Source organism: Podarcis bocagei (genome assembly GCF_964188305.1).
Source record: "Podarcis bocagei genome assembly, chromosome: 11".
In the NCBI taxonomy this organism is placed as follows: Eukaryota; Metazoa; Chordata; class Lepidosauria; order Squamata; family Lacertidae; genus Podarcis; species Podarcis bocagei.
This window is the reverse complement of record NC_138136.1, coordinates 62991428-63005226: the sequence shown is the minus strand read 5'-3', so window position 1 is coordinate 63005226 and position 13799 is coordinate 62991428. Positions and strand designations below refer to the sequence as shown.

The window sequence follows — 13799 nt, the reverse complement described above, 5'->3', positions numbered from 1 at the left end:
CAACCTGCTTGCTTTCTCCTCAAAAGAGCCTGTGCTGTCCCTGGAAGCAGTTCCCACAGCCCTGAGCAGTGAAGCAGAAATCCAATTTTAGCATCTTTCATCCTGTTTCTTACTTTATTACCTCCATAGGCTTGTTCAGACATCAATCATGCTTGCATACAAGATGCTGAAAGCACTTACCTGTGGCAGTGCTCCATGTGGAATAGGAAATTATGGAAAACCTTAAATTTATTTATTTATTTTATTTTATTTATTGAATTTATATACCGCCCTATACCCGGAGGTTCCTGTGGGTTTTTTTTTTTTTTTTTTTTTTGAATACAGCGTACCTGGCACAATTGCTTAAGTTTCACAAGGCTCAGGAACTTGTCCCTTGTATATGAAGCCTCTGACATGCTCCTACCGGCCTTCTTTGCACATCATGATAATGTGCTTCTCCCTTACTGCGCAGGACCCCGGACTGAACCCAGATCATGGTTTGCTTTTGTTCCAAACAAACCACAAGGAGTAAGCCAGAAGTAAACAAAGAACAAATATTTGGACCCAGATGGCATGCCATAATATGGCTTGTTTGAGCTACACAGGAACCACACAGACTCGGGGAGTTGTGCAGGGACCCAAGTGGCACATTCCCAATTGTATCATGGTTTTTGTGGTGAATGAACCAGGCCACTGAAACAATCTGTGTTTAATTGTACTGTCAGAAAGAGATGGGAACGTTCTGTCCTACTCGGAGCTCGTCTTCTCCCCACCCCCAATCCAACAGTCAATTTCCTTGGTATCTCCTTGCCTTCATGACAAGAGTAACCACCCACAGCTACCAAATATTCCCAAGCAAGGCAACAAAGCCAACGTTGCTGCCTCCATTGCATCCCTATTATGCAATGTGGCTTGACAAAAGCTCCAAGGGCCAGATAGGGAGTCCTGGAGGGCCACATTGGGCCCTTGAGCTTAAGGTCACCCACCCCTGACCTTAGGTCCCCAGTATGCTCTTCTGTTGCTTTAATTTATATTCTGCAGTGAATTGTTCACAGAGTGACTCACAGGAAATCTCAGAATACAGCAGCTTAAGCAAGATGTCTCTGTGAGCGGGCGTGAGCTCATACTAAAGACCAGGCACCTGCGAGCTTGCGCTTTGTGCTGTTTTCTTTTGTTCATGCACTCTGGTGCACAGTCCAGCCTTCATGTGACATAGTTTAGGCCTTTTAACTCTCCTGCATCTCCATTTATTTAGGTTTTTAGGCAGCAAATCCTTCCTGATCCAGGGGAGGTTGTGGGAGAGCCTGGCTTTCTGAGGAGGCCTCAGCTCTTGTGGACCTACAGGCACCATCATCATAGTGTTTAAATGCTACTCCTTGTGTGAAAAAGTGTTGCAGTATGCCATGCACACTTTTCCTGGGTGATAAATGTTCCTTTTCCCTCCCAGAGCATTGTTAAGAGATAACTGCTCCTGTGGAGTTGCATTGTGGGGCTGGTAATGGTGTTCTCCCTTCCTTATGACAATGGCGCTATGCTTCAGTCTGGGTTTTTTCTGTTGTGTTTGTCACTTTAATGGAAACATAGTTAGTCATCTTGAACGCTCCTTAATGGAAAGGAGAGGGTGGCACACAGGTGTATTCATAATAAATGATCGGCGGAATACTGCAAGCTTATCTTGTTCACTCTTCCAATGGCCCTGGGAGGGCTTGTTCTTGTTATCCTACTGTTTGCAGCAGCCTGGCCAGGAGCACTGCCGCTTTGTAGGAACAAGTTGCAGGTGACCGTAATCAGCTCCCATGGACAAATCCATAAAGCCCATGGTCAGGGTCAGACCAGAGGTCCATTGCACAGTATTGTCTGTACTGATTAACGGTGGCTTCTTTCCTTGCCCTCCTTGAAGATGCTGGGGGTTGAAATTGAGACCTTTTGCATTCAGTATGTATGCTCTAACACTGTGCTGCAGCCTCTTCCAACGCATTTGGAACCTCCCCGAACAGCTTGATATGCTCCTTCCTGTCTTTTCTTTCTCTCCTTCTCTTCTGTTTTCTCCATCCTCCCTCTCACATTCTCAGTGCTGCTGGCCAATCAGTTCTGCTGTCCTAGTTGTGAGCGGCATGGCCGTAATGGCTGTGTACCAACACCACCGTCAGAGGCTGTATGTGTCTGAATACTAGTTGCTAGGAAGCACAAGGAGGCAGGGAGCGCTGTTGCATTCAGACCCTACCTGTGGACTTCTAAAATGCATTTAGTTGGCCTCTGTGAGAACAGGATGCTGGAGTATAAAGGCATTTAGTCTGATCCAACAGGGACTGGCAATAGGCTCTTATTGGTTCGGTTTGGGTGCTATTGGGTTATGCAGGTGAGTGGCCAGGGAGACTTTGAAGTGTACGCAGTTCAAACCCTCTATTTTATTTTATATGGAAATCTTGTGCTATTAACAAGAGTTAGTGGGGTGGAATGATGAATTTGAACCTGGGAAGTCTCTGGTTCAGATTCACCTTTGCTACCTGAGCGAGCTAGCTTTTTCTTTAGATTTTAACACCACCCCAGGTATGAACATGCTGGGTGATCAGGAGCAATATTTTAGATATTAAAATATTTAGGAGCAATAAAAGGATGTCACATAGAGGAGGGAGAAAGGTTGTTTTCTGCTGCTCCAGAGAAGCGGACACAGAGCAATGGATCCAAACAACAAGAAAGAAGATTCCACCTAAACATTAGGAAGAACTTCCTGAAAGTAAGAGCTGTTCAACAGTGGAATTTGCTGCCAAGGAGTGTGGTGGAGTCTCCTTCTTTGGAGGTCTTTAAGCAGAGGCTTGACAACCATATGTCAGGAGTGCTCTGATGGATGGTGTTTCGTGCTTGGCAGGGGGTTGGACTCAATGGCCCTTGTGGTCTCTTCCAACTCTATGATTCTATGATTCTATGATTTTATTTCCTTATGTGTTATAAGCCCCCTCCAGGCATGCCAGGGTGAACACATGTGAGCTTAAAGTGGGAAGATTCACACATGCAATCTCTGTCCCAATGCTTCCCTTACCCTCTGCACTGGCTCTGCTTTAGATCTTCTTGCATTGAAAGGTGAGGTCTGAAAGGTGATTCTAACCATGTTCAGGTAAAGCCTGAAGAGGACTCTAATTCCTGCCTAATAAGTTATTCCACAAATAGCTGCCACTTCTTGTAAAATGTGATATGTACATGAATAAACAAAAATTAATTTCTTAGCAATATTAATGGGGGGAAGCAATAATTTTGTTCACTGCTTCTTAAATAACATATTGAGAGTTCTTGTGATCCTATAGTTTTCTACATGATACTGTTTGAAATGGTAGTTAATGGCATAAGAAGTGCCCTTCTGTATCCAACCAGAGACCCATCTACTCCAGCATCCTATTCTCACGGTAGCAAAACAGCTGCCCAAATGGGAAAGGCCACAATCAGGACAGGAGCTTAATAGCCCCCTCCTGTTCATGTTCCTCAGTGACTGGCATTCAAGTGCATCTTCTGATCCAAGAGGCAACATAAAGCTGTCATGACTAGTAGTCATCGATAACCTTACGCTCCATAAATGCGTCTTAATTCTTTTTGAAAAGCTACCTAAGTTATTTGATTTTGTACCAAGTGCTGAGAGAATATTGTTCTTCCAAGGTGATATTTTGGTCCGTAATCTTGGATTCTCCAGTAGCAGGTAAACTTGTTAAGATTTCACTTCCACTTCTTTAAAAAGGTCACCTGCCCTAAAGAAGATTAATTTTCGTGGCAAACCTAGCCTTTTCCCTCAGGACCCCCTTGTGAATCCCCTGGGCTGACATTCATTTTCCTTTCATTAGAAAGTGAAACTGAAAATTAGATCCTGGATTGCATTTCCTACGAAAGCCTGGGCTGAAAGAATGAGCTTTTGGATTAATGCCTAGTCTTTCACCTCTGGAGGCCTGGAGCAGGCTTCTTGTTAATGGGTGACTTGTGATGTTCGCCACCACCCTTCTCCTCTCCCCTACCCCATTCCTTTGGGAGTGATTGCCTCCATTGTGTGAAGAAAAGACTAGTGGGCATATTGCTACAAATGATACCCCCTCCCCAAAAAAGATCGGTGTGAGTTTTGCATGTAGTGTCTCAAGGACACCCAAGGACATATTCACATCAAGCTCTTATTTTTAGGGGTTCTGACTTCATTACCATCTATGAAAAGAGAATAGGACACAGAGTTCTGGCATCCTCACCGCACACAGCACCTACAGGGTGACATATCCCCCAATAATGCAGTGGATATCCCTGCCTCATACTAGTGCTTTAACAGCACATGAAATTTCAGTACTTAATTCCTGATGGCGTGTGGTTTAACTGCAGCATATCTTCTGCGAGCATGCTAGGAACTCTGTAACGTAAGCTGCTTACTGCCTGATTCCCCTCTTTCACATCCTTGAAAAAGGGTTCATAAACACAATTGAAACAAAGCAGAGACGCTGGTGGTAGGAGGTTTAGCTGATCATGTAAATTATATTTGGAGTGTTCTGGTTGGGGTTGCACTCCCCCATCGGGATTAAGTTCAGAGCTAATGGCTGCTTCAAGACCCAGCTTCTGTTCCGGATGCCAGTGGAGTCTGTGGCACAGAGCACTTTTTACCAGCTGTGATGTACTAGCTGCTTTTGATCTTGGACAGGTTGATCTTGCCACTCTTATTTGTCCTTTGGTAATATCTGGGTTGGATTGCTGCCTTTGAAAAGTCTTCAGAAATATCATCTGGGGGGCTGGATCATTTTATGTGTGCTGCAAGCAAGAGTGTGCAAAGGATCCATGCTTTGTGTATGTTCATTCCCCTTCCCCTTCACCAGGGCCCCCAAATCTACCTTGGACGGGAAAAGGAGGGTGGCAGCAGCGGCCTCTAGCTTCTCTGTGGAGAATCATCTTCCTATCAAGTTGGGCACAAGACCAAGTGTCCCAGCGTGCCTGACAATATCGTTATGCTAATTGTGTCCATTTTGATCGAAGTGGATGTAATTAGAGTCACGTTCTTGCAATACTTTTGGAATAAATGATTCATAAACCGCTCTGTGCATCTAACAAGAGAAGAGAGAGTAACGTCTTTCCTGGGATCTCAAAAGATGAGATGGCATCATGTTGTGTGGCCACCTGCCACCAGCCACCAAGCCAAGAAGAGGGATGTTAATGGCCAGCAGACTCACTGGGTGCTTACAATTGAGGACACAGTCTCATCACTTGCAGATGGGATAGCCTTCCCCTAATATAAGAACTGCACCAAGGTTCTATTGCAGTACGAATAGATGCATGCACACAAAACCCAGTACTGTTTAGGGAAGCTTTTAATGTTTGATGGATTACAGTGGTACCTCGGGTTACATACGCTTCAGGTTACACACTCCGCTAATTCAGAAATAGTGCTTCAGGTTAAGAACTTTGCTTCAGGATAAGAACAGAAATCAGGCTCCGGCGGCGTGGTGCAGCAGGAGGCCCCATTAGCTAAAGTGGTTCTTCAGGTTAAGAACAGTTTCAGGTTAAGAACGCACCTCCGGAACAAATTAAGTACTTAACCCGAGGTACCACTGTACTGTATTTTAATATTTTGTTGAAATTATTATTATTATTATTATTATTATTATTATTATTATTATTATTGCAGTTGGGCAGGAGGGGGAGCTGGTGAAGGGGTGCCCGTGATAGAGGTGATCCTTTAAGGATGTTGCCTGCCTGACACAATCTCTTTCTAGGCAGACTCTTAGAACCTGCTACAGGTGAGCCAGTAGCCTGACTGCAGTTGCCCCCTTAATTTGGCACTGCCCTCCAGAGAACAGAGGGGCAGCACTGTTTGTTTTTGTGTGAAGGGGCAGAGCTGTGCTCTAGCTGGAACCCAACGGGACTGGTGATTAGGCCTGCTCTGCTGCTTCACCACTCGCTGCTGGAGAAAGCAGAGAGAGTTGCTGGAGCAGCTTGGTGGTGTCCCACTCGACTTCCCCTTTCCCCACAGGAGACTCAGCACATGCAAATCAAGAGAAATCTCAAATTGGTATCCTCCTGTATCCTAAGAGGGAGTGTTCTCCAATAACTTCTCCCCTGTTTTCCAGAGGGCATTTGTCAAAAGGGCAGTGCATCTTTTTGCTCCTGTGAAATCAGAGCCATGATGTCAGTAGCCGACAGTGGTTGAGTGTGGGACATGTTCTCTGAACTGGGAGGACAAAGCATGTTTTTCTTGACATCATGTGCCCTTTAAATAAGCACACAAGGGCTGTGTCTGCTGTCCCAGGCAGAGATAAAAGCTGCATCCATGGAGGTCTTGGCAGATTCAGGATATCAGTTTAGTCATGCTTGTAAGGCATTTGTGGATATAAATAAAGAGAGCCTGGGCAAGGGGTGAGGCATTGAGTGATGGGTTTTGTAGCCATTTCACTGCTGAGAGCCTGTTTTTATATACACTGGGAACAATTCGGAGAGAAGCATTAATGCTTAAGGCTCATCAGTCTAAACACAAAACTTTCTTTGAATTGTAACCGTGATCTATCAACATAGGCTTTAGAAATGTCATTTTCAAAGTTCTGTTTTTGATATGCTTGTTTTGATGCTGAGAATAAAAGAAGCGTTGACTCTCTTTATTCAGAGTAGAAATGAAGATGCTGAGACCAAAGTGTTGTGTCCAAATCGATTTCTTAAAACTGCTAGATCAAGAGCGTGGTGTAGCTTGATAAACAGCTTTAACCCCTTTTAGGAACCCTTAATTGTTTTGGAGAGAAAGTAAGAAGCCTCATGGGTGCTGTTTAGAATTGGCTTCTTTCAGCAGGTTAACTGAAGTGATAAAAAGCAATAAGAACCTTGAAGAAAAATGGAACAACATAATTTCCCTAAATACCAATCTATTGATCTGATTGCTCTGATGTGCACAAAAATAGATTTTTAATTTCTTCTTGGGACACTTAACCTTATTGGCTTTTTCAGAAAGTGGCTTTGCTGCTGCAGTCTCCAAGTTTTTTGGATAGGATATCCTGAAAAGGAAAATATTCCCCCATTTGGTCCTAGCTAATTGAGGGGTGGAGCAGAATGCAACAGCAGACTCTTCAAGATCTGCAGGCAGCTCATCCTCATCCCTTCATTTGTTTCTCCCCCACAAATGATTCTCAAAGCAGCTCATAGCAATAAGAACAGCTACACATCACAACATCAGCAGCAGTCAGTTGGCAGAGTGCTGCCTTGCGTGTGTCTTTGGAGAAGCATGTTTTCCAACATTAAGAATTCTGTGCTGTTAGGCAAGAAAGAGCAGCTGTATGTTGGGTTCCATGTGCTTTTATTTATTTATTAAATTTATATACTGCTCTTCACCCGGGATCACAAAAAATTCATAGCATCAAGACAAGCAAAAACAATACCCCACTCTACCCCAAGCTTGACTTGTGCAGTCACACACCAGTTCCTTAGTAAGTTGTAGTAATGCTGTGCTCCACACAAGGGACTGAGCAGGAGTCATTCTTCGTTGGCTCAGTCCTGTCCTATCATGCCAGTGTGTCCAGAACAGAGTTTAGGGTGGGGCTATGCAGATGAGAGCAGGCTTGGTTTTGAGTTTAGGGTGGGGCTATGCAGATGAGAGCAGGCTTGGTTTTGAGTTTAGGGTGGGGCTATGCAAATGAGAGCAGGCCTGGTTTTGGGTTTAGGGTGGAGCTATGCAGATGAGAGCGAGACTTGGTTTGTGTAAATGCAAGTTTTAAGTATCCCTAAGCAACAGATGGTCCTCATCACCTATGGGAAAGAGGAAACTGTCATCTAGGAGCCACTGCAATAGGAAGGGCAAAGCCTGCTGGCCCCCTATCCCCCAACACTGGATGACTTAGGAAGGGACTGTTGAAGCGAGTTTTGGCGCAGTGCATGCACTCCCCCCTCAATTGTCACAATGATGGGCACAGTACCATGTGAGGTGGGAGTTGTTTTTTAATCCAATTTCCGCTTCCCTGCTATGTTTGCTATTTGTTTTCCTTTGGAAGGCATGGAGGTTATAATTGTTGGTCTGATAATCTTATAACCAGGCTGAGCTATATTGATGAGATAACTTTCTTATCTGTGCAGAGCTCAGACACACGCGCACCCGGCTGCCTCCTGGGTGTGAGGCAGGGAGGGAGCAAATGTTCTGCTCCAGGCGGGAGATGAGGTAGAAGATGGCTTCCGTTTGAAATTTATTTTCATTTAGTCTTTGTTAGGCAAAGTGACTGGCTGGGATTCTGAGTGGAGGGATGTGGATGGGTGTTCAGTTGTGGTTGAATAGTATAGCATTATTAGTTTTTTGTTTGGCTACATATTGTATTGCAATTGAGTTCTGTTTTGTACACTGCTTTGATATTCATTTGAATGAAAAGCAAATAATATAATATAGCTTAGTAGGAAGTGATTAAGGCATTTCCTAAATACAAATAAGTCAAGTAAGTTGCTCTGAACCTAGTTGGTACGTAGATCAGTGAGGAATTAAGTCTGGCAAGCTGCCTCCTCATCATAGTTGCTCTTGCTTCAGCTAGAAGGGAAAACTGTCTCATATAGTATGTAACCGGGGTAGGGGGTACAGGCATGACTGGCAGCACAATTTGGATGCAGTTCTTGCCAACACAAATCACTTTACTTCACTGACTGCCATCCCTTTTATGGCAGGGCATAATGAAGGGTACTCTTCTCGCAGGGCTGACCCTCCTGCATTCTGCATCATGCTAAAAAAACTAAATGCTGTGCTTCTCCTCTGAGTGAAAAGCTTTAAGCTGCCAACAAAAGAGCGTAGCAGGTCAGGAAACAACCGTGGCCTTTCGCCGTCCTTTCCCTGATGTTGAATTGCAGACAAGCGCAAGGCTTTGTAATTCCCTGAAGGCCTTGCATTGCCCTTCCTTTCACCTCCCTATTAACAAGCCACGCAGAACTGTGATAACAGGATGCTTTCTCTCTCTGTGTCTCAAACCAACCCTCTCTTTCAGTTTACCATTCTGTTTTCATCTGCTTGCATGGCACTTAAAAATTCTTCATATGTCGCATTTGTTTGGAGCAAAACTTTACAATGCTGTGTGTTGAGCTGTCAGTCAAACGAAATGATGTGCTATTGTGTGAAAATGACCTAAGAATCCGTGTTGCTTATGTAAGGTGTGTTAACTCTGTGTCAGATGTGTCGCATGTGACAGTGCTTCCTTGAGACCGACACAGAAACAGCCTTGACCTTACAATTTTTTCTCTTTTCAAGTATTTTTATTATAATGTAGCTCACAAATACAGATTAATACAATACACTGAAGCAACCAACACTGGTAGAAGTAGTGCTGTTTGGCAGGTGTCCCTGACCTTTTTTTAAAAAAAGTAAGTCTCTAGCCCTCCTAGAAAGTAAGGTATAGGGCAAAATGTGCAGGTACCTTCTAAGCAATTTCTATGTTCCTGTTCCTATAGACCAGGGATGTCCAACAGGTCGATCGCGATCTACTGGTAGATTCCTGCAATGTTTTTGTCGATCGCGGTCGATCCTTGGTCCCCTTCCGGCCTTGCCCTCCATTGTTGGAGAATGGAAGACGGAGTTTACAAGCTGAGGCTGTTTTTCCCCTAGTGATCCTTTTGTGAGTTGCTGTTTCTCTTTCTCCCCAAAATACTTAAAAAATGTGGCGCTCCCCCTCTCTAAAATAGGCAAAGCAACTTCATCCTCCCGAACCCCTTCTCTAAAAAAACCTCAACAGCTGCAACCTTAACCCCAATACTTTGACCTGAACCCCTAAAAAACAGGGGTAGATCACTGCCAGTTTTTAATTCTGTGAGTAGATCGCAGTCTCTTGGAAGTTGGCAACCCCTGCTATAGACGGCAACAACGTGTGCGGGGGTAAGTAAAATTTCAAGTATTTTCCTCCAGCCCAGGACCAGCAGTGCATGGCTAACCATGGAGGTTATGAAAATTATTCTACCACCTCTGAAATGACCCTTGGAATTACTAAAGTAAGCCCGTAACTTACATGGGGGTTACGTCCCGGAGCTTACACCTAAAGCCAGAATCGTGTCAAGTCAAAACTCTTTGGGTTCATTGGTGGGCAGGGTTGCCAACGTCCCGAGTCAGTTCCTTTCCGTCCCCCTTCTAAATGTTTTAATATATATTTTTGGCACCCATGTAAAGCTGAGTGAGCACACATTAAATGTGCATAAGTTGCGGGTTTATTGTATTTCGCAAATAGTGAAATGCACCATTTCTGTTCTGCATGTCAAAGCAAAGCTTTCACTTGGTCACACTGGAGCCCACATCCAAGCAACAAAAATCATAAGACCCTTTTCCTATGAGATTGCAAGCATCCTTTGTTTCCTATGTTTTATAGCCCACCAAGAATGTGGAAGTGGTAGGATAATTTTCAGAGAACGGGATTGATAGTCTGTGGCTAACCTTGCTATAATTAATCAGCATCAAAGGAGAAGCAGCCTCGCTAACTTGGATGTTAATGTCTGCCTTCCTTCTGCAGAGAAACAGAGGGAGCTGGCTCGTAAGGGGTCCCTGAAAAATGGAAACATGGGGAGCCCAGTTAACCAACAGCCCAAGAAGAACAATGTGATGGCACGAACAAGGTAGACCACTTCACAATATTCAAGTGCTTAATTTGTAAACCATACTAGTGGACTTCAGTTTGGGTAGGCATGCCCTGCTGTTCATGCAGAACTCTTTTGGGAGTAGAGTTTTGTCAATAGCCACTAGCTTAGAAAATGGGTTAAACGACTCCATAGTCCTGCTTGAGTTAAGAGGTAAATCAGCACCTGCTGATATAATTGTGTCTGCCTGGGAAAGAGATCAATTCTGTAGCTTTTCCCTAGTATAGGTAAGAGCTACAAGTGAGAAAGCTGCAAAATGTCCAGCCTTTTGAAGCACATTTCAGCTCCACAAGGATGGAAAAATCTTACCGAAAAGGGTTTCCTGTTCCTCTACAAAAGTCAAATTAATTTAGCAATTTAAGGGCAATGTTAATTCCAATTCTGCTGTTGTGATTGTCATTGAATGTCAGATATTGCATTTCATTTGGTCCCACTGTTCTTTACACACCCCACAACTGTGTGTTTGTGGGGGGGAGGAAGGGAGGAGACAGCCCCCCACACACACACTGTGGGTAACAACTTTGTGTACCTGACGACGTGGATTATAGTCCATGAAAGCTAATGCCATAACACATTTTTTGAGGTACTCTTTTTGTTCCAAATGTGAAGGTTTAGGAAGAATTTTGAAGTGTGAGCATCTTCTTCAGTCATGGAAGCTCCTTTGTGGTAGCTCCCCCCCCAAAAAAAATGTCAAAGACAGCTTAGAATTCAGAAAACCAAACAGTGCTAAAATACTATGTTTAAAAATAATAAAATGAACAGATAATATCATTGGAGTTAACTAATTTTAAATAGGTATTAAGAAAAATATTGATGTGGTACATTATTCCTTTTTTAAACTGCTTTGAAGGTGTTTTGTTTTTTTACAGTCAAGTGGTGTATAAATTTTATGGAATAAATAAATCCTGGAATTTTATGGAATAAAATAAATAAATCCTGGAAGGCTCCACTAGGTGAGTCTCCTGGAGAGAACATTCCATAAGTGGGGGGCAAACGAAGATCTTATCAGTCAGGTTCATAGAGGAGGAAGTCCTTCAGATATTCAGCTTCCAAAGAGACTACCAGATTACAGTAGTCTAATCTTGATGCCTATATGCAGAATTCATCATGCGAAAGGCTGGGCTGGATGAATCCCTAGCCGGAATTAAGATTGCCGGAAGAAATATCAACAACCTCAGATATGCAGATGACACAACCTTGATAGCAGAAAGTGAGGAGGAATTAAAGAACCTTTTATTGAGGGTGAAAGAGGACAGCGCAAAATATGGTCTGAAGCTCAACATCAAAAAAACGAAGATCATGGCCACTGGGCCCATCACCTCCTGGCAAATAGAAGGGGAAGAAATGGAGGCAGTGAGAGATTTTACTTTCTTGGGCTCCATTATCACTGCAGATGGTGACAGCAGTCACAAAATTAAAAGATGCCTGCTCCTTGGGAGAAAGGCGATGGCAAACCTAGACAGCATCTTAAAAAGCAGAGACATCACCTTGCCAACAAAGGTCCGTATAGTAAAAGCTATGGTTTTCCCAGTAGTGATGTATGGAAGTGAGAGCTGGACCATCAAGAAGGCTGATCGCCGAAGAATTGATGCTTTTGAATTATGGTGCTGGAGGAGACTCTGGAGAGTCCCATGGACTGCAAGAAGAACAAACCGATCCATTCTTAAGGAAATCAGCCCTGAGTGCTCACTGGAAGGACAGATCGTGAAGCTGAGGCTCCAATACTTTGCCCACCTCATGAGAAGAGAAGACTCCTTGGGAAAGACCCTGATGTTGGGAAAGATGGAGGGCACAAGGAGAAGGGGACGACAGAGGACGAGATGGTTGGATAGTGTCTTCGGAGCTACAAACATGAGTCTGACCAAACTGCGGGAGGCAGTGGAAGACAGAAGTGCCTGGCGTGCTCTGGTCCATGGAGTCACAAAGAGTCGGACACGACTAAACGACTAAACAACAACAATCTTGATGCCTTGAGGGTTACTCAGATTGTAGTTGGAAATAGGGGGCTATGTACTACTCACACCAGTATTCCCTGTATTCTGTAAGGATTCACTAGAGCTGACCATATTTCCCAGATGTTTCATGCTTCCTTTTACAGCATCCCTAGAACTAGATTGCTACCATTTCTCTCCGCAGCTTCTACCTAATCTCCACATCCTGCCATACTAGGTCCTCTGATATTCTGAAACTAAAGGAACAGCTTCACACACCCCTTGCTCCTTGCTTAACTTCTGCTTTCAATGTTTACATGGTGATATGTATAATGTTTTCTTTTTCATTTCAGGCTGGTTGTTCCCAATAAAGGCTATTCCTCATTAGACCAGAGTCCTGATGAAAAGCCATTGGTAGCACTGGACACAGACAGGTATAGATTCAGATGATTCCACTAAAAGACAGTTGTTCTCTTTGAAATCTCCTGAGAACCTTTTCCTATTTTACATACCACCGTGATCAAATCAAATTTGCCCGGCCAGCATGGCAAAGTTTCTCAGTCTCCAGAGCTAAAACGTGAAATTTTATTTGTTGTCTGTATTTCACAGGAGGGATTCAGTTGCCTATTGGGAAATTAAATCCAGTTTAAGTGGGTTAAAATGCTTGTCTTCCTAACACAACAAATCCATTTGCAAAAAGAGCCTGACTTCTTGCAGGTAGCAAAGTTGAAGTCATAATGCATTGAACAGTGTGGAATGAAAGAATGATTAACGGGGAGACCTCATAAGTAAATCGGGATGCATGCTCATTGTTGCAAAAGAAATGGGGGTGGTCAGTAAAAACCAGGTTGTAATCTAATTTCCACATGAGCTTTGTGCAAGTAGCTCTGAAGGAATGCTCAATAAACAGGTCCTCCGGAGGTGCCCAAATTTCTAGGGGAGGCCTGCCAGTAGCCACTCCTAGACTCATGCACAGTGTACCTTCTGAATGAGTGTCAGGTGTGAGGAACAACAAGAGAAGAAAGGCATCACCTGGCATGCCTTGCTTGAGTGCTACCTGCAGGCATCTGGGTGGCCACTCTTGGAAGCAGGTGCTGCTGTTGTTGGATCCTGCAAATCTGCCTGCGTGTTCACTCTGTGAACAAGAGTGATATGGCCAGTGAGCTCTGGAGGGTCCCTCTCACTCGCTGAGTCCTCTTTCCTCATTGCGCTTTTTCTTCCTCTGCAGTGATGACGACTTTGACATGTCCAGATATTCCTCCTCGGGATATTCTTCAGCTGAGGTGAGTTCCTGTGCCTTCAATTCAT

General features: G+C 44.0%; 1 protein-coding gene and 1 long non-coding RNA gene across 3 annotated transcripts in view; both read left to right on the top strand.

Annotated features, from left to right (window-relative positions):
* Positions 1-13799, top strand: part of LOC308597395 — a 228871-nt gene that overhangs the window by 203928 nt on the left and 11144 nt on the right. The window lies entirely within an intron of this gene.
* The window catches only part of FAM219A (family with sequence similarity 219 member A), a 66630-nt gene that overhangs the window by 41687 nt on the left and 11144 nt on the right, over positions 1-13799 (top strand). For both annotated transcript variants that reach the window (XM_081213258.1, XM_081213257.1), the window contains exons 3-5: positions 10437-10539; positions 12845-12925; positions 13720-13774. In XM_081213258.1, coding sequence (XP_081069384.1) covers positions 10437-10539; positions 12845-12925; positions 13720-13774 — 239 coding nt within the window. The remainder of the gene's footprint in view (positions 1-10436; positions 10540-12844; positions 12926-13719; positions 13775-13799) is intronic.